The sequence below is a fragment of the Thalassophryne amazonica genome, chromosome 19 (assembly GCF_902500255.1).
Source record: "Thalassophryne amazonica chromosome 19, fThaAma1.1, whole genome shotgun sequence".
Taxonomy (NCBI): Eukaryota; Metazoa; Chordata; class Actinopteri; order Batrachoidiformes; family Batrachoididae; genus Thalassophryne; species Thalassophryne amazonica.
The window spans coordinates 39696552-39718538 of NC_047121.1; the positions used below are offsets into that span (position 1 = coordinate 39696552).

At 40.4% G+C, this 21987-nt stretch overlaps 1 protein-coding gene across 1 annotated transcript in view; it reads right to left on the reverse strand.

Annotated features, from left to right (window-relative positions):
- tnika (TRAF2 and NCK interacting kinase a) overlaps positions 1-21987 on the reverse strand; it is a 158415-nt gene that overhangs the window by 107231 nt on the left and 29197 nt on the right. The window contains 1 exon segment of the mRNA XM_034195583.1: positions 18387-18452. Coding sequence (XP_034051474.1) covers positions 18387-18452 — 66 coding nt within the window.

A 21987-nucleotide genomic window follows, 5' to 3' on the forward strand; every position in this document is an offset into this window, starting at 1 on the left:
CACACTGTTATTTTGGACATTATCTGATACTAGAACAACAGAAATCCACTTCTTTTTTTGTGAAAATGTGTCAGCAAAACAGGGAACACCTATGCCTGTCTTCACATACAAGGCAATACTCGTAAAAATACATACTAAAATACTAATCTTCAGATATAGCTAAAAGTTTGTTCAGAAAACAAAGTTTGAAGTCTCAAGTGCGTATTGTAGTTCTTCCATGAGTGAGAAACTTCAAAAGAAAAACTTTTATATCATGTAAACACGACATACAAGAGACTAAAAGAAAGTGAAGTCTATTTAAAATGATCTTTGATTCTTGTATATAGCTATTTGACACAATACGGAACCAGCAACAAACTGGAACCTGGAACAACTTATGAAGCCATTTTAATTGAGACAAGACTTTGTGTGTGAGTAAAAGAGCACCGTAGTGCAGATTGGTATCTTTTAACGACATGGGGTAATAGAATTGTTGATAAGCCTGTTATCGCTTGCTCCCAGACATAGAACTGCATCTTCATAGCACATTAATGGCCTTCTATCACTGACATCATGAAAAACTGTGCCCACCATAATCACTGATAGACACAAGGAGATGCATGTATGGATACAAATAAATCTACAGTTTTTTTTATTGGCTAATTTCAAAGAAAGCTGATTTATCACCAGTAAACTGAGTTTACAGTTGATATTTCTGTTCCAGGTACGATAAGATGTCAGATAAGGCAGAAATAATTTGTTTAACCCTCTGGAGTCTTGGCTATTTTGGGGTGTTTTTGACTACTTTTAATTTTACCTTCATAATTTACCTTAAAAAAAAAACTTTAGCTGGCCTTGTTTGGTGTAATTTTTTTCAGCACAACCTCACCTGTGTGACTTCACAGTTTTTCTTTCTGACATACTGCATTAAAACAGTGACTCTAAATTCACCCCAAACCTATAAAATTAAAATCAGAAAAAAGTTAGGTTTTTTACTGTGAAAACCAGAAATAGTTTTAAAGTACCATTTTCAGAACTTAGAATGTAAATATAAATTGTAAACTTCAAAAATATATGTAAAAATGTAGCATACAAAAGTTATGTACAACAATTTACATTAAAATGCTTCAGGCGTTTTTTGTGGCTGTTTACATGCAATAAGATGCCACACAAATTATATTTGTGCCATTCAGAAAAACAGTTCCTGTTCAATGCACATCAGAAGCTCCAACAATTTGTACATATATTCCACCTCAATATCCATGTGTATTTTTCCCTAATTCCTTGTTTTTTGTAGCATTTTTATTGGTATTGGTACAAACCAATAAATGTACAGACAGATGCCTGATTATTTTGATGCACTAACTTAAAAAAAAACTACACCACACACTAACTACACATGCTAAAACACTCCACCAGACACAATAAAACACACTCCAAGCACAGCAAATAACACACAACTTTCAAAACTGATCGTTTTCTCCTTTTCACTCTGCATGAAACCACAATTCCCCTTCTCTCAGCAACCAAATTACGTGGATTGGTAATCATTGTTTATTTGGTAATATATTTTACACCACTCATAAAGAAAAATTTGTGTTTATTTGTTTGCTGTGGGAGACAGAGAGACACGGAAGAAAAGTCCTGTTCGCAAAATGTGTGCGCACGCGCGCGCGCACACGCACACACACACACGCAGGTCTGTGTGTTGTCATCAAACCCATGTGAATGTGATTGGTTAGTTACTGAGTTTTCCACCAATGGTAACACCCCTTTCTCCTGCTGCAGTTGAGGGAGTCCTGGTTCCTCCCAGCCTTCTCGCTCCTTCATCTGAAAGGAGGAAATGAGTCCTTTTGCTGCAGCTGTCTGCAAAACACGCAGCGAATATGAGAATATCATCCCAAAAAAACTAGCGTAAATTATTAATCATAATTCAAGTTATACTTGGCCTATGAATAAAATTTAAAAAGTGCTATGGAGGGTGAAGTCTCCACGTTCAACAGGCATTCAAACAGACACTCAGTGCTACCCCCTCTTAATCAGGTAATGTGACTTTTGACGCGCTGGCGCGTCATTAGACTCCAGAGTGTTAACTACATTACCCTTTCCTGTTCTTTTGATGTTTCCATTTGCGTCAAAGGCATTTAGTCAATTACTTTTATTGTGAATCATCACAAAACGAATCAACAATAGTTTTCTTGATACAAAAATCAAATGTTTTGTCAGTTTCTGCCCCGGTCCGGGCTCATGTCATGGTTTGTCCCCTATTTGTGTTCATGTCCACTCTCTTCGTTCTGCTGTTTGGCCCTGACCTTTATTTGTTTGTTATACTTTAGGCATGTGTTGAGCTCCATTCTAGCTTTTGTTTCAGCCTTTAGTGTCTTGATTATCTCTTTTGTTTCCTGGTTAAATTCTTTGTTCTTTTTGTGTGGGTGTTGTATTTAGCCTTTGGTTTTGCTTATCCGCATTTCAGATATGTTATTTTGATCACTGTTTGGTTTTGTCACTGTCACAGATTTTTATTACCTCTGCTCCTGTCTGTCATGGCCCCTTTGTCACTGAACTCTTGTCTTCTGCACCAGCCTTTCCTCATCTTCGTCTCGTTCGTCCACTCCCCCTTCCTGACGTTCCCCACACCCGTGTCACATTATGCCTTGATTGCTCGCCATGTATTTACAGGACATGGCTCACATTTTTTAATGTTGCAGTTAGCAAGACAACATGAAAGTACTCATGTTTGTAAGTTTCTCTGCACACATGTACTAATAATTAGTGATCTCTGATGTATTTTATTCCTCTCACTCTGAGGTGCATTTCCGGAAAATGTTTCACTAGGCAATTCTGTGCATTTTTCAGTGTGTGACATAGTTTAGGAAAACAGAAACATCCCAGTGACTGAGAGACAGACCTGCTCCATCCGAAAACGAAGCTTCTGAGCTGCCGTTCAAAAGTGATGGCTCGGATTTACAGAGAGGTGACGATACACTTCATCCCAAAACTCTTAACTTTTTCAGAGTGTCGGATTTTGGAAAAGAAAGTGTGGTGACGTGCTGTTTGTGTGGCTGCTGGTTTACTGAAGCTGTGGACATGGACGTGGGGACATCTCCATGATGATGCTGTTTTTAACAGCCTTCCTGACATGGAGATGGATTTATTACATTGGAAAAAGCCAGAATACATTATTTCCAGGAGTTAATGAACATTATTTAACGTGCCACGATCATGAGAGAGGCGAAGCTGCAGCCGGTGAGCGTGCGCACGTGTGCGTGCTTCTTTGTTCATGTGGAGTTTACATTTGAAACAATATAACACGGTGAGTCTGGCATGTTCAGGATTTTACCCCTTTTGTGTTTTGTGGCAAGCTTTTTTTTTGCTTTGAGGAGCTGGTGTGTGTGTGTGTGTGTGTGTGTGCGTGCGTGCGTGCTGTTGCTGCTCGTTGCTCCTCTCAGCTCCCTGCAAAAAGGAATGTCTCCAAGATGTTTTTTTTCTCCCAGTAGCAGATGTATTTTTTAAAATTTTATTGACAACACTTATAATTAATCATGAACAAAGCTGAACCTGGAGCAGAGATGGCTAGTGACAGGCTGCGTTTATGACCCATGGCCATGCAGGTGCACAGAAACCTTCTCAGAGCTGCAGCTTTTAAGGGACTGCATCAAAATGAACAGTTTTCACTTAAAAATGAGTCATCATAACATGACATCACACTTATGTAAACTTTGGAATTAATCTGTGTCTCGGTTCTTAATGTTATCAGCTACATTCCAACACAATTTGAAACCGGTCGCAGAAGTGCACAAAGTAGTCCCGGTGGATCGTCGGATGGCCACTAACAGCTTAAATCTAATTTGTTCTGATTTTGGGTCTCAGCATCAGCCATAAACAGGATGGAGCGGATCCTTGCTATATTTCGCATGGAAAAAAGCAGTCCTAGTAACATCCCTGATGTGGAGGTCAGTATACGCCCAAGGGGTGCTACATTCAGGGAGAAAAGCAAGGGGCCTAAAACAGATCCCTGTGGAACTCCAAATCTCATGTCACTAAGGTTAGAACGACTGGATACATATGATTTGGGAACTCATGATGCATATTTTCTATGAAACTAAAACACCTTAAATTATCCAGTAATCATAGAACTTGTTGTTTGCCATACCACGTAATAGATGAAGCCTTGAGGCTTCCTGTATCTACTGGGGGAATGCTGGCATTGATCCATCCTGTGCATCTGTTTTCCTTTATAAAAGAATTCAAAAAGAATTGCTGAAATGTGAATTTACAGAGACATATTTTGTCAATTTTAGTAAGAACAAGCAATGTAAGTGCTAGTGCACACATAGACCAGCTCTAAAAGTAGCCCTTAAATATGAAATTCACAAACATTGCAATCCTAGTTCTTTATATTGTGTTGTATCGTATTATGTTTCAATGCCAAAGAGGGCAAATCAACTGGAACATTTTGAATCAGTGACGTATTGAGGTCCCATTTAGGACAGCTCATGCTGACTTCCTTTTGATACAGACTCCAAAACAATATTTTGAAAAACAGGTGTTGCAAAGGCTTTGAAATGTTCTAGACCCATGTTATGAGTTAGAAATCACTAATAAGCAGCACAGATGAAAAATTATGGCACCATCCCCAGCAACATCGTGTAGGTATTCTTTAATTCTGGCTTCACTTTCTAGTTCTTTTGGATATTTCATCCCATGTTTGCCCACATGGGCCCCGATTAACTAAGATCCCAGAAGTGCTAGATTGCATAAGCAATCCAAACTATTGCCTGTTGGGGTGGAGACAGTTTTGTGGGTTATTTACTGAGAGAAAATGCACTATTGATAGCAAGTGGCAATGTGCCGTAAACAGCAGTATGTAAATGAGGGTTTTGTGTGTGTTAATGGAAAAATGCAATTATATCAGCCACTTATGTTAAGGTACTGGATGCAGGTGCAAGGCACCTCTTTATCCAGGTCTACAACCCCTGGCAAAAATTATGGAATCACCAGCCTCTGAGGATGTTCATTCAGGTGTTTAATTTTGTAGAAAAAAAGCAGATCACAGACATGACACAAAACTAAAGTCATTTCAAATGGCAACTTTCTGGCTTTAAGAAACACTATAAGAAATCAAGAAAAAAAGATTGTGGCAGTCAGTAACGGTTACTTTTTTAGACCAAGCAGAGGAAAAAAATATGGAATCACTCAATTCTGAGGAAAAAATTATGGAATCACCCTGTAAATTTTCATCCCCAAAACTAACACTTGCATCATATCAGATCTGCTCGTTAGTCTGCATCTAAAAAGGAGTGAACACACCTTGGAGAGCTGTTGCACCAAGTGGACTGACATGAATCATGGCTCCAACACGAGAGATGTCAATTGAAACAAAGGAGAGGATTATCAAACTCTTAAAAGAGAGTAAATCATCATGCAATGCTGCAAAAGATGTTGGTTATTCACAGTCAGCTGTGTCTAAACGCTGGACCAAATACAAACAACATGGGAAGGTTGTTAAAGGCAAACATACTGGTAGACCAAGGAAGACATCAAAGCGTCAAGACAGAAAACTTAAAACAATATGTCTCAAAAATCGAAAAATGCACAACAAAACAAATGAGGAATGAATGGGAGGAAACTGGAGTCAACGTCTGTGACCGAACTGTAAGAAACCGCCTAAAGGAAATGGGATTTACATACAGAAAAGTTAAACGAAAGCCATCATTAACACCTAAACAGAAAAAAAACAAGGTTACAATGGGCTAAGGAAAAGCATTCGTGGACTGTGGATGACTGGATGAAAGTCATATTCAGTGATGAATCTCGAATCTGCATTGGGCAAGGTGATGATGCTGGAACTTTTGTTTGGTGCCGTTCCAATGAGATTTATAATGATGACTGCATGAAGAGAACATGTAAATTTCCACAGTCATTGATGATATGGGGCTGCATGTAAGGTAAAGGCACTGGGGAGATGGCTGTCATTACATCATCAATAAATGCACAAGTTTACGTTGATATTTTGGACAATTGAAAGGATGTTTGGGGATGTTTCAAGATGATAATGCATCTTGCCATAGAGCAAAAACTGTGAAAACATTCCTTGTAAAAAGACACATAGGGTCAATGTCATGGCATAGGGTCAATGTCAATGAGCAGATCTGATTTGATGCAAGTGTTAGTTTGGGGGATGAAAATTTACAGGGTGATTCCATAATTTTTTCCTCAGAATTGAGTGATTCCATATTTTTTTCCTCTGCTTGGTCTAAAAAAGTAACCGTTACTGACTGCCACAATCTTTTTTTTCTTGATTTCTTATAGTGTTTCTTAAAGCCAGAAAGTTGTCATTTGAAATGACTTTAGTTTTGTGTCATGTCTGTGATCTGCTTTTTTTCTACAAAATTAAACAACTGAATGAACATCCTCCGAGGCCGGTGATTCCATAATTTTTGCCAGGGGTTGTAATATACATCAATGACAATTCAGTAATCAAATAGCAGTATATTTTCTTCATTTATTATTGATGTGCACAGTAATGCACAGCAGAACACATATACAGCGCATACAGATGTGCATGCACCATCCAACGTAGATAGCTGTGCGCGTTGCATGCACAGCTCAGTCTGTGAAGGATGAGGCACAGCTGTCTCATGCGCACAAGTGGCTGTGTGCAGTGGTGGAATGCACAGAAGGCTGGCTGTGGGCCAGTAGAACGCATAGCTCTGTACGCACAGTTGTTTATGTGTATTTCACCAGCTGAATGCATACAGCAGAATGCACACAGATAGGTGTGCATGTGTCTTTATTGTGTGACACAGCAATGACTGCAATTACCATGAGTTGCACCAAAATGTACTCCAGCGACCTGTTAATTACACAGATGCATTTATTCTTAAAGAAATAAACACAAAATAAACCATTCAATTCTTTTAAAACACCTGACATTTATAATGAATGATTTTTCTTTATTTTGTGTTTGAGCAAGCAGCGGTTTCTGTGCTGCTGGAACAACAGTCTGTCAGGCATTATAAATTAACTCCACTGGTTCAAACTCCAAAAAATATAGACGCAATCAACACCTAAAGATTCTTTTTGACATTGATACAAGTAAATCATGTTGTGTGTGCATACCTCATCTACATGTGCATGTTCCCTCCCAGAATTTTGCCCTCTCATGTGGACAAACCCCAAATAAATATGTACTATTTTGCACATTTGATGTTAGTAAGTTAGCATGCAGGTGTATTTACAAGTGCAATGGTGTTTACGCATGTTTTTACACACAAACATTTAGTAAATCAGGCCCATAATGTGAATCATTTTTTGTCCCCTGGATGCTGGCTTAAATTGTTAGTGTCATAGGGTGGAGTACAGCAACAAGCACACAAAGTTGTCAAGTATTCAGGAGCGAGACAACCTACACATGCGTACAACCACAGCAGTAGTTAATTTTGAATATTTGCTCTACATATACTAACCATTCCAACAGGTGGCAGACACGTTTATGGGATATAACATAGGCAAAAAAAACCTGCTCTTTTGATCAATATGCTGCATCAAAGTTCACCAGATACAAAAGAGTCTGTCCTCATTGCACATTCTTTTAATTTGGTGAGTTACAAGACGAAAGCATATATTTATTTATTTATTGTAGGTATTGTCTACACACACTGGCTGGGATGGACTAATCTACCCAGTCAGCTTGATGTTGCTGTCCAAGCCCTGTGATGTTACCAGCATGGGGAACATGGCAAATATTGAAATTTGTGAGCACCTGCATCAACTCCACAGCATAATGGTAACACATCTTTGTCCTACACTGGGAATGACACAGTCAGATGCTGCAGAAAGTATTCCAGGCTTGTATTTTTCTCATATAATACCATAAGTGCCAAAAAGAGACACACGGCAAACGAGAATAACTCCAATTTGCTCACACCTATCAGGCTGAAGGTCAATTTATCATCTCAGTCTCTCAGAGATTCACTGGCTCACCAGACCTTTATCCTTTTTAGGGAGGTTGCTGAGATGGAAGACCTCATCCGCAAGAGTAATTTCAAATAGATGGAGGTTTTGTTCAACTGACTCATTTCCTGATCCATGTGTATGAGTCAAATCTTTGACAGTTTGCATCTGAGTCTCTGTACAGAGGAGAGCCTGTGTAGCAATAGTAATGTTTGTTTGTTTGTTTGTGTATACAGCAGAGCCTCGGTTTTAGAACAGCTCTCTTTACAAACAAATTGGGTCACAAACATATTTTTTAATGAAAAATGCATCACATTTTGAAGAACGTCTTGGTGCGCGAACACCTTCACCACAGTAGGTGGCAGTAATGCACTGTGTTGGATCGCAATCCACCAGTAATGGTGATGGTCTGGTGGTAAAGTGTTGGGCTTGAGACTGACCAGAGGATCCTCGGTTAAAACCCCAGTCTGACCAGAAAATCATTATGGGCCCTGAGGCAAAGTCTTTAATCCCCAAGTTGCTCCCTGCGTGTAGCGAGCGCCTTACATGGCAGTACCCTGACATCAGTGTGTGAGTGTGTCTGTGTGAATGGGTGAATGTGAGGCATCATTGCAAACTGCTTTGAGCCTCTGATTCAGATGGAAAAGCACTATATAAATGCAGTATATTTACCAATAAACTCAAAAGAAGAAGAAGGGTTATTTTTGTTTTGTGTTTGGGTGTTTATTAAATCATATTTTTGGGGACTATGCAGTGATTCTCCTAACGGTTTACTTTGTTCTGGACATTAAAAGTTATGAGCCGTGTATATTTTCCAGTAATCATACATAAAGTGGAGCTAATGGGCGAAGCTACCGACAGCTACTAAAAGTGCTAATGCTGTTAGCTTGCAAGATTAAATCCAACCAGAGTTTCACTGCAACACCTGGAATAATCTGGCTTGTTGTGCAGTGAAACGTCCCCACGGATAGTAACATCCGTCCCTTTCACCATCCATGTACACCATCAAGCCTCTTCTCTACAGGTAAGGTGAAATTAAATGGTTTATTATATTGTACTTACTGTACAGTATTTTGTATAAGATAGTATGCATATTCTTTGTATTTTGTCTAACTTTTATGCATGAAATGCTGTTAAAAAAGTAAAAACACTGTTCTTTTTGGAGACAGGAACAGATTAATCCATTTTACACTGTTTCTTAGAGGAAAATTGGTCTCAGTTTAAGAACAATATTTAGGAGCCGATTAAACAGTATATATATATATATATATATATATACTGCTCTTTGTCTACCAAAATCTGGTGCCACAGCAAACGTTTGAGGATCATTCATCTTCAATAAAACAAAAGCAAAGTAATAGTCATCATTTTTGGGCTTATTATCCAACAGCAATACCAGAATCAGCTACAGTATGGACTGCGTATAGTATTATTTAATGTGATGCCATATTCAAAACCAGCATGTGCCAGCCCTTTGTGTTACAGATACTCATTCTGAGGCTTTATCTGGATGTCAGCCAGTAAGCTGTGACTGTCACCAAGACAGCTGAGTCAGCACCAAATGGATGGACTCCATTCCTTTTGTGTTTCCCTCGTCTGTCACACATACAACTCCTGACGCTGTCAGATTATTTCTGGAAGCTTCAAGAGGCAGGTCTGACCTCTGCCTGACCTCCCATCTGGTCCAATCAACCATGTGAACGACGGCTTTCTTTCACCACCTAACCTTGACTCTCCAGTCTATTAGCCGGGCTCAGACACACTCAGACATAAAAAAAAACCAACATGTTTCTCATTCACACGTCTTGCAAACATATGTTTATTACAACTAGAGGGGAATAAATAAAGTGTGGTGCAACTCACTGCTCTGCAGAAGCTCAGGAACAGGAAGACAAGACCACAGAACAGACACTGACAAACGGATTGCATTTAATTGACAGCCGGAAACAGCTATAGGCAGCTGACAACAAAGCCTTCAACTGCCAGACTGTCAAACCACAGACTTAAAGGTGAACTTTGAAATTTTTTTCACCAGGGCTCTATTTTTAGATGTTTTAAGGTCCAACATTTCACTTATAACGAAACCTATTTTCTGCACATATCCTCTCTGGTTAAAAAGGCCAACCAGCATCTGCACTTTCTCCACAGGTTAAAGAGTTCCGATTTGAGTCCAGCTGTCCTCACCTCCTTGTATACAGGAACAACAGAGAGTGTACTAACTATTAGTACCTCTCTGTGGCATGAAAGTAGCAGCCTTGCAGACAGGAAGGCACTGGGGACGGTCATGAGGGCAGCAGAGAAGATTGTTAGGGCCAGGATGCCAACCACTGGTGAACTGGCAGAACAGCGCTGCTTGTCCAGGGCAAGAAGGATAATCAGGGACATCCCGTTAACAATCTGTTTTCCCTCCTGCCCTCAGGTAGACTGTACTGTAGCCTGAGTTGCAAAACATGCAGATTCAGGGACAGCTTTTACCCAACTGCCATAAGACAGTTAAATACAAATAAATAGAAAGAACTGTGCAAAGTAGAATGTGGGAAATACAATACTAGCATCTGGTAATGACTTTATGATTGTAACATCTTCATATGTACAATATCCCGTGTCCTTTATTTATTTATTGTATGTTATGTATACACATTCAGAGAAATTTATCAATAGTTTTTTTTAACCTATTTATATCTGTCACACACCTTGGACTGGTATTCTGTGCTTTTACATATTTGAACAGTGCATCAATATAGCGTTCTGTGACAGCATCTGTGACATTTTTTACTTAATGACAATAAAAACAAGTCTAAGTGTAAGTTTATTTCGAACACAAACATTATCACAGGCTAACCAGCTGCACAAAGTACTTATACTTTCATTAAAAATCTTCATGGTGCCAATGAACAGGCAAAAATGTCATTACAAGTGTCTGGGAGCATGAAGGATCCCTACAGAGGTAACTGTGTGTATATTTACACCATTAAATGTAAAGAAATCTTTTTTAAATGAACACCTACATAATAAGCCAAATCAGCATTTTCAACACGCTTGCACCGTGACCGTGTCAAATATTCTGGTCAAAGTTCATGGTTACCCACTTTACTAAACAAAGCCGCGTTACTTGAGTGTCTGATCTATTTATCTTTGACCCTTAAAATTAAATTAGCAGCTTTCAGCAGTGCCAAAGCAGTATGCCAGGCCCACACTGTTCAGTGGATGGTTGTCACAACAGTACGCGTGGGCTGCAAAAGTGGGTAAAAACAAATATGCACAGTACATGAGTACAAACAAGGTGCTGCACACTGGATCTGCAACCAGCCATACATCCTACACACTTTTTCAACAGAATTGCTAGATCTGGAAGGATGTGCTGCAAGGACGAAATTTGTAAGTTATAATTACTATTTTTACTTTTATCTCTTACATATCCAGATACACCCTGCCAAATATTTGATAATGTAATGTCTACAGTGCATCCGGAAAGTACTTATGTGTTCACAGCCTTATTCCAGAATGGAGTGAATTCATTGTTTCCCTCCAAATTCTCCTCACATCACCTCATAATGACAAGATTAAAAAAGGTTTTGGTTTTTTTTTTTTTTGCAAATTCATTCAAAACAAAAAATTAGGAAATCATATGAAAAACATCCCCACAGCATGATGCTGCCACCACCATACTTCACTGTAGGGATGGTGGCTGGTTTCCTCCAAACATGATGCCTGGCATTTACACCAAAGTGTTCAATCTGTGTCTCATCAGACCAGAGAATTTTGTTTCTCATTGTCTGAGGTACTTCAGGTGCCTTTTGGCAAACTCCAGGCAGGCTGCCATGTGCCTTCTACTAAGGAGTGGCTTCCATCTGGCCACTCTACCATACAGGCCTGATTGGTGGCTTGCTGCAGAGATGGTTGTTGTTCTGGAAGGTTCTCCTCTCTCCACAGTGGAATGCTGGAGCTCTGACAGAGTGTCCAGAGTTCTTGGTCACCTCCCTGACTAAGGCCCTTCTCTCCCGATTGATCATTTTAGACAGGTGGCCAGCTCTAGGTAGAGTCCTGGTGGATCTGAACTTCTTCCATTTACGGCTCATTGAGACCTTCAAAGCAGCAGACATGTTTCTGTGCCCTTCCCCAGATTTGTGGCTCGAGACAATCCTGTCTCAGAGGTCTACAGACAATTCCTTTGACTTCATGTTTGGTCTGTGCTCTGACATGCACTGTCAACTGTGGGACCTTATATGTAGACAGGTGTGCTTTCCGTCTATTTGTTGCTCCATTTTGTGCAAAATTCATTCAAAACACTGAATTTCCAGCACGCAAAATCTTCAATATTTACATTGCTGTCTGCCCGTATTGCGTGTATCATGTAGTCGTGAACGTTGAACCGGCTCAGCATGAACCACGTGTACTGAGATACTGAATCGGCTTATTAGCCACTTAGCTTAGTCAGTGCTGTGCTCCATTGAGTCATTCAGTAAGCCTGAGCAGCTAGCTGCATAATAGGTCATTTAAAAAATATTTTGTTTACATTTAATGTGGTAAACGTGCACATTTACTTCATTAAATGTAAAGTACATCTTTTTAAAAGACCAATTATAGAGTTAAATGCTTACCTTAGACCCATGGCTATCCGGCTGCGCTATGCTCTGCTGAGTCATTACAAGCCAGTAAGTCTGGGTGATTATCTATGTAATAGGTAATGTTAAAAAGTTTTGTTTTTGTGTTTTGTTGTTTGGATTTACTGAGATAAACTTGCTCATGTTTACCTCTGTACGGACCCTCTCCATTCTACCATACATTACATTTTACCTGTTTAGTGGAAAGGACGGCATCCAATTTAAAACGTATGCCAAATAAACATGCAGATCCATATCAGATCAGCTGTGGTGACCCCAAGCAAAAAAGGTAAGGATTTAAAAGAACTTTGTGGGGTTTATTTTAGTAATAACAAGTGGTTTACTGAGCATTTTTCACTTTCCCCTTACAATTACATTATGTAACCAATTAGCCCAAGCACCATTTAGCCAATACTGCACCAAATATAATAGTTTTCACGCCGAGGGAAAACTACCATAGTGGCCCTTTAACTAAGCACAACTACTTCCTGCTTCCCAAACAAATACTTCCCACAAGAAGATTAGTAATGAATCTGAATATTTAGTATGTTCTTAACATTGGTTAGTACATACTACCCAACAGTTGGTGTAGTATGTACAAGAGTTAAGCAGACAAGTAGCAGGGACACAATTGCATACTACTGCCTACTAACATAATTTCTCCACTGTGAGATCAATAAAGTATATCTCATCTCATCATAATTTTTGACCTGGATCTTAACAGATGACACATAACAATGTACGATGTCTATTAGAAAAGTATCCGACCTTATTATTTTTTTCAAAAACCATATGGATTTGAATCACGTGTGATTACATCAGACATGCTTGAACCCTCGTGGGCATGCGAGAGTTTTTTCACGCCTGTCGGTTACGTCATTCGCCTGTGGGCAGTCTTTGAGTGAGGAGTGGCCCACCCTCTCGTCGATTTTTTCATTGTTTAGGAATGGCTCAGAGACTGCTGCTTTGTTTGATCAAACTTTTTTCAAAACTGTAAGGCACAACTGAGTGGACACCATTCGATAAATTCAGCTGGTTTTCGGTAAAAATTTTAACGGCTGATGAGAGATTTTGATCTGGTAGTGTCGCCATAAGGACGGCCCACGGCACCTGACGGTGATCTGCGCTTCAAGGCGGCAGCGTCTCGCCGTTTCAAGTTGAAAACTTCCACATTTCAGGCTCTGTTGACCCAGTAGGTCATCAGAGAACAGAGAACTTTCAGAAGAAGTTGGCATGAGGAGTTTATTCGGACATTCCATTGTTAACGGACATTTTGTAATGAAAGAACGTGCGGGCAGAGTCGCATGTTGGGCCGGACCCGACCACAGGGGGTCGCGACTGTTGTGTGGGCCGCTGAAGAGGAGGTACTGCTGGCCCACCACCAGAGGGCGCCCTGCCTAAAGTGCGGGCTTCAGGCACGAGAGGGCGCTGCCGCCTCAGGAACAAGCCGTGGTGACAGCTGTCACCCATCATCCGTGACAGCTGTCACTAATCATCCACATCTGGTATAAAAGCAGGAAGACACCTCCACCACACTGCCGAGATATCATCTTCTATCAGAGGTAATACTCTCAGCCTTTTGTGAGATTTGTAAATCTGTTATTGTGAGTGTTTGCAGGAATACCGGTCGTTTTTGTGGAGGCTGTGCAAGACGGCGCTCTTTTTCTTCTGAGACCGCTGCAACGTGTTGAGTGAGAGGTGGAGGTGGAATTCCCTCCAGGATTGTTACTGGGTGTTCACACACCCACCCTTTGACTGTCTTTTGCTTTTTGCCAGCAGTACCAGATCCGACACGCCGTGAAGGTGGCCACCTGGGGACTCCGGGACTTGGCGGCTCCAGTATTCCTCGGGTTCGGTGGTAGTGGAAATCGTGTGGTTCCGGTTCGTTTCCAGATGGGCGTCTCCTATCGTCCAGCCTGCCCACACGACACCTTTACTGATTGACTGTTGCACATTCTGAATCTGCTGTGTTTGGTTGTGTCATTCACAACAGTAAAGTGTTATAATTTGACTCCTTCCATTGTCCGTTCATTTACGCCCCCTGTTGTGGGTCCGTGTCACTACACTTTCCCAACAGCGACAGGAAAAACACCTCCGTTGGAAACCTTAACGGGCAAGTTGAAACAGGCCCAAGCTGTTAAACAATTTCTCAGTTACTCACTTGTTGAAAGCCATCAAAAGCCGCCTGAATTTTACAAATGGTTTTCAACACGGAGGTGTTTTTCCTGTCGCGGCGCACACAGATTTGCCGAGTCGTCACGGAAACGACTCGGCGAATTTGCGCGCACGTCTTCATTAAAAAATGTCCTTAAACATTGGAATGTCCGCAATAAAGTCCTCATGCCGGCCTCTTCTGAATCTTCTCTGTTCTCTCACGACGTCCTGGGTGAATTAAGCCTTAAATTAGGATGTTTTCAGGTTGAAACAGGCCGACGACGGCGCCTGGAAGCGCAGCGCGACGTCCCGCTCCGTGGGAAGTCCTTACACCGACAGAAACACCCCATAATCTCTCATCAGCCGTTAAACTTTTCACCGAAAACCAGCTTAATTTCTCGAATAGTGTCCACTCGGATATTCCTCACAGGTCCAGAAAAATTTTGATAAAGCAACGCGCGCCGTCTCGAGCAGCGTGTTGAAACAAAGGAATTCAGCTGAGAGGGCGGGACCACATCTCACTCAAGGCCTGCCCACAGGGAAATGACATCACCGACACGCGTGAAAAAAACTCACGCATGCGCACGAGGGTTCAAGCATGATTGGTGTAATCGCACGTCATTCAAATCCATATAGTTTTTGAAAAAATAAAAAGGTCAGTTTATTATCTAATAGACCTCGTATGCTGTGAAAATTTCTCTTTGCAAAGAAAGATGTTTTTAAATGCTCCTGATATATATTTATACAATGCCAACTGCATCATGGGATAGGTTAATGCAGACTGTTTGTATACTATGGAAGTACTACATCATCTGGGTAACTTTGGCCTACTACTACAGTAAAACTCGCATATAATAGATTCAGGTGGATCAGCAAATTTTGTCCATTTTAATCGAAATCCACCATATCTATAAAATGGATAAAATCTGTTATAAAGGCATGCGTTACAGTCAGGAGGTGCCAAAAGATCTACTGCGAAACCCTAGCATCAATTGGAGTTATGTATTTCCTTGATTAAACGCCTGACCATGAACAGGGTCTGCCTCATTTAATGGCCGGGTCAAAACGTTGAATGCCTGCCTTAAATAAGCGCCATTCATTATGTGCATTAAAAAGGACTGCATTTGGTTGAATCACTCTTTTTTCTAAGTCCACTGCAGAGTGGTATCTTAAAATTCTAAAGCCTGATTTATGCTTCTGCAACTCCATAACTTTGTGGCCATGTAATTATGTCAACATGTGCATGACTTTTTTAAAGTTCTCCATTGCGTTGGTGGGTGTCTTCATTCAATTTACCACAGGAACAGTGGCTTTTCTGGATTAATTTGTCCTTCAACGAGCTTCACTTCTTTATATAATCATCAACCTCCAAACCAACGGTACAGTACGTGCAATTTTCCTCCATGAATTGCAGGTCATTTAAGCATCTTTTCTGACTCTGTGTTGTAAAGTTGGTCATATTTGCCGACTTTTTTGCCAAACATTCTGCAATTTGATCCATGTTCAAAATGTAACCGCCGTGCGCAACCGAAAAAGTGACCCTATCACAGCCCTTGCGGTCTCCATTATTAAAACACGCGTGCGTCAGGCTATGAAGAGGGTTTGTAGCCATGCAGAGGGCTCTTATTGTCAGCTTTGAATAAAGGCCTGCCTTGTTTAGGTGCCGGGTTTGAGCACGGTTTGAAAAAAAAACCACCAGGGCTTTTAAGCAAGGGAATATAGTACCCACTTTCCTCGAATCCTGAACTTCATTTCGTACCTCTGTTGTGACTGGGCAATCGCAGACTGCTCAGTCCAGTACATGCAAGGGGTTTTTAAATGGAAATACATTACAATGGGATGGACATTTTGCCCGATGTGTGTGAAAATCCATGTTATACGAGGTCTATTAGAAAAGTATCCGACCTTATTATTTTTTCAAAAACCATATGGATTTGAATCACGTGTGATTACATCAGACATGCTTGAACCCTCATGGGCATGCAAGAGTTTTTTCACGCCGGTCGGTTATGTCATTCGCCTGTGGGCAGGCTTTGAGTGAGGATTGGCCCACCCTCTCGTCCATTTTTTCATCGTTTAGGAATAGCTCAGAGACTGCTGCTTTGTTTGATAAAATTTTTTTCAAAAACTGTAAGGCACAACTGAGTGGACACCATTCGATAAATTCAGCTGGTTTTCGTTGAAAATTTTAACGGCTGATGAGAGATTTTGGTCTGGTAGTGTCGCTTTAAGGACGGCCCACGGTGCCTGACGGCAATCTGCGCTCTGAGGCAGCGTCATCTCGCTGTTTCAAGTTGAAACTTCACATTTCAGGCTCTGTTCACCCAGTAAGTCGTCAGAGAACAGAGAACTTTCAGAAGAAGTCGGCATGAGGAGTTTATGCGGACATTCCCCTGTTAAAGGTCATTTTGTAATGAAAGAACGTGCGGGCAGAGTCGCATTTCGGGCCGCACCCGACCGCGGGGGGTCACGACAGGAAAAACACCTCCGTTGGAAAACTTAACGGGCAAGTTGGAACATGCCCAACTGTTAAACAATTTCTCAGTTACTCAGTTGTTGAAAGCCATCAAAAGCCGCCTGAATTTTACAAATGGTTTTCAACACGGAGGTGTTTTTCCTGTCGCGGCGCACACAGATTTGGGTCAACAGAGCCTTAAATTAGGATGATTTCAGCTCGAAACAGCCAGACGACGTCGCCTGGGAGCGCTGCGCGATGTCCCGCTCCGTGGGAAGTCCTTAAAGTGACAGAAACACCCCATAATCTCTCATCAGCTGTTAAACGTTTCACCGAAAACCAGCTAAATTTCTCGAATAGTGTCCACTCGGATATCCCTCACAGGTCCTGAAAAAAGTTTGATAAAGCAACGCGCGCCGTCTCGAGTAGCGTCTCAAACAAAGGAATTCAGCTGAGAGGGCTGGACCAGTGCTCACTCAAGGCCTGCCCACAGGGAAATGACGTCACCGACACGCGTGAAAAAACTCACGCATGCGCACGAGGGTTCAAGCATGATTGGTGTAATCGCATGTCATTCAAATCCATATAGTTTTGGTTTTTTTTTTAGAAAAATGCCAGTTAGTTTTATAAGATACCTCGTATACAGTGTTTATTACATGGAAAACTATACTAAAACATTGGGACTTTTGCTTTTGTCCGGTTAGTGCGAGTATGCGGTTTATATGATGATGGATTAGGCAAGTTGTACTGTAAATGCATACCGAGTTTCTAGACACTCTACGGATGTAGTACTTATTTGGTACTGCTTTTCCCTGACCATATCATATGCTAGTATGCATTTTTCTATGTGAGAAACAGGGGAAAGCATAAGAACCTCATAGAGGTATAGAAAGACACGCAAATACAACATGGGGAAAAGGGATAAAGAGATAAGGATAAAACGAACGAGAAATTCCCTTAAAAGCAATTTAATGTGCCCTACTTTCTCCTTCTCTCTTCGCTCCATTTCTCCCAAGCTTGAGCACTGCTTTTATCTCCCATCTTCTCCGTTTCCTTCACTATCTCTACACATTTCTGCCCTTCATTCCATACGCATGGAGGGAAGTGCAGATGAGATGAAAGAGAAGCATGCAACAGGAAAACAGGAAAGACTGAACATAAAGTGCATCACAGCCGTGTGTGTGTGTGTGTGTGTGTGTGTGTGTGTGTGTGTGTGTGTGTGTGTGTGTGTACCGTACCTTGTACACCTGTCCATAGGTGCCATTTCCAACAAGCTCAACCAATTCAAAAATTCCAGCCGGATCCTGGAAACACACAGGAAACACAGAACAGTTCTTTAAACTGACTCAAAGTAAAGCTGTCGTTTTCTCAGAAAGTAATCACAAGTTATAAAGACATAATTGTTTTAAACTCCTTTCAGAGTGATGTGATGTATCTGTCAATGTAAAAGGACTGACGTGTTCAGTATATGTGTGTCAAATGTAAAGCTGCAATCACTAATAACTATTTTGATAATAAGTCCAAATTCTCAGATTTCATCTCCTTAAATATCATTTTGTTTGTTTTTTCTTTGCTCCTCTCTGACAGTGAACTAAATATCTTTGTTTTGTGGACAAGACATTTTAGAACGTCATCTTGGGCTTTAGGAACATTGATCAACATTTTTCTTCATTATTTGCCATTTTATAGACCAAAAAACCTGGTGAATCCAGAAAATAATTAAATTGTTGAAACTTTATATCCTTTGGATTTTTTTTTTATCTTTTTTTATAACAATTACTTTGTATGGCAAAATAGTACAAGGCTGATATTAATCTATAATTTATGGGTAAGGTAATCAAAGCACTGATCAACTAATGTGAAAATAGAATAATTGAAAAAAATAACTAGAATAAGCAGTTAATCAAAAGAATTAATCAACTGTTAGTTGCAGCTCGACTTTGCGTCATCTAAATAAAATAATTATGTGGACATTTTTCGGCATTCTCACAGACGTGGGAGCTGGACGTCCGTCCGAGGCCGTGTGTTGATGTCTTGCTCTGCTGCCTGACTTCTGCAGGTGCTTTTAAAACAGTCTGAACTGTAGCAGTGGATTGTTGTAAGCTTGCAGGTAGACTAAGTAATAATTTAAAGCCACAGTCTGCAGTTTGCTTGCACATCTCCAAAAAGGAGGATAAAACCCACTGACCTCCACACATACACACACACACAAACACACACACACACACCTCCCATTTCCTCTGCGCTACGCGTTGCTACGGCATTCCCACAATCACTGGTATTCACCCACTCCTCAGTTTTCACACACTCTCTGCTCCACCAACCATCTCAAGTCCATCTATGTCTCCTTCACCTTTTCATCTCCTTCAGTCCAAACACTTTTCAGAGGAAGTTATTCTTTCCAGTGTGTTTCTCATTCCAGCAGTGTCACTGCAGCGTGAAGACCCTTTGCTTCTCTTAGGTCTGTGCAGCTTTACTATTTAAGGGTTTTGTAAATGTGCCATTGTTGAGTCTGTGTCACTCATTCTTTTTGTCTTTGCATCTCAGCCTTTCCAAAAAAAAAAAAGACATGGCAGAGATGTTTAATACTACCGAAGCACCCTGGGTTTAATTTGTTCAAGAATTGTGCATTAGCAGCTCTTTTAATCCTTTATGACCTCAGGATATTTTCGAACACTATCTGCTAAAACTACATAGCCAAATGTGATAAAAGAGTCATTTACTTTGCACTACGTGACAGAAAACGTTTCAGAATTTAAGGAAAATGAGTTGACATCAAGTTTAGACAAATTCAGGCTCAACAATGATCATTTGAAAAAAGTCACAATATTTCTGCAAACAGACCACTACATTTCCAGTTCTACATTTTTCAAAATAGTTCTTTCAGGAACACCAGATAGCTACTTGGATTAATTTAAAGCTGCAGTGTGTAGGATTTGGTGTCATCTTGTGGTGAAGTTGCAGATTGCATTATGCCATCGCCCATCACAATGTTGTCTCACTTCATATAATCCTCCATTTCACAAAAATAAGGGGGTCCTCAAGTGTGCTCGTCTGCATTAGCAGACAGTGTAAAGTGGAACAACCACTGATTCCTCTTCTTTCTTTCTTCTTTTTTCAGTTCTCCAGTCACACTGCAAAAGACATGTATGTCCCTTTGGGCTATTGTATCTGCATGGTGGAACAACATGGCCACATCCATGAGGGGGCCTGCTCCCTTGCAGATATGAATGCTCTCGTCCATTTCTGCTGAGAAACAGCCTTAAATCAGACACCCTGCAGCTTTAACTGATGTTAAATATGTAAGCTTGATCTAAATTATTGAATAAACTTCAAAGAAAATCCTACATCCTACATGCATGACTGTTGTCACTGTTTTTGTCCAAAATACACATCTTTTTGGTTTTGTACCCAAACTGATTTTTCTACAAAAAAAAAAAAGAAAAGAAAAAGAAATGCATAAAGACAAGGGTAATTTCACATCATTTTCTATACAATGAAAAAGTTTAAATAAAACAGCATTTCTTGTCATTCAGTTTCACCATTTCCCACCGTCTACACGTATGCTTATTCCTCATAGCTTCCGTAATTTTGCACATACTTTACAGTTACATTTTTAAATGTACCTGTTGCCATGGCTAAACAATAGCTGATCGATTCATACATCCATCAATCAAATCCTTTGATAGTCTACTGTCCATTTACAATCAAGGATTTCCACATTAAAAGCCCTATGAAAAGTGAAAAGTCAAAGGGAAGTAAAAAGCTACACTTTGCAACACTGGAAATGACCTTGTGCTTTTGATGGATTTTACTCAGGACTACAGCATCACAAAATGGCGTACTTGAAACAACTGCTTCAGAAAAGGCAAGATTTTCTACATTTTTATCTTTTTTTGTCCTTTTGGCTATCCCTGGTTGTGCAAGAGTACCGCTGCAGGATCTAGTTGAGGCGGATACCCTTCCTGACACAATTCCAGTTCTATGTGATGGAACATATGCATATGTTAAAGTGTTCCTACGTAAGTGGCCTCCGAGCCAATCACAAATCAGGACCGACTCTGCTTTACCTCTGAGCTCTGACTGGATCACTCTTATTTTATTGAAAGACAGCAATTACAAAACTTTGTGAGAAAAAAGCAACTTACAGAACTCAGAGTCACAGTCACTCTGGTTTTAAGGGATTAACCAATCTAATGTTAAAATAAAAGATGGCTTCACTCTAAATGTTGAAACTGTCATTATACATGACTTTTAATGTCAGTTATCTGTGTCTTGCAGCTTACGTTATCAGGTCGGCTAAACATATTCCAATATTAAGGGTAATTTCTGACATTCAGCAGTTTTCCATCCTATTTGCCACTGTCTACTTGAAAAGAGGAATAGAATACAGAGCAGATGAGCAATACGTTCAAAAATAAGCCTTTCGACTGAGGCAACGCTGGAGCCTTATTGAGTTGCTGATTCGCTGCAATAAGCGGTGCTTGTGTAGAGGCAGGACTCATGCAAAGCAACAGAGCAGAGGATATTACAAGATATTCACTTTTCACAGATGACTTCCTTTTCAATCTTTCTTAGTGTTCACTCTGAAAAGCCACACGTGCTTTATTTCTGTTCCCGTCTCGCTGTCTGTGTTGTGTTCGACTTGAACTTTTGTCACTTCTCTCCGCTCCCCAACCTTTGTTCACACTGTCCTCCATTTTTTTTTTCACCCCAGTTTCATTGTTGTTTTCTCTTTCTCCACTTCTCTCTCATTCAGTGTGTGTCAGGTGAACTTTGTGTTTTACTGCCACAGCAGAAAAAGAAGGAAATGACAGAATTTTGATCAACTGTTGAAAA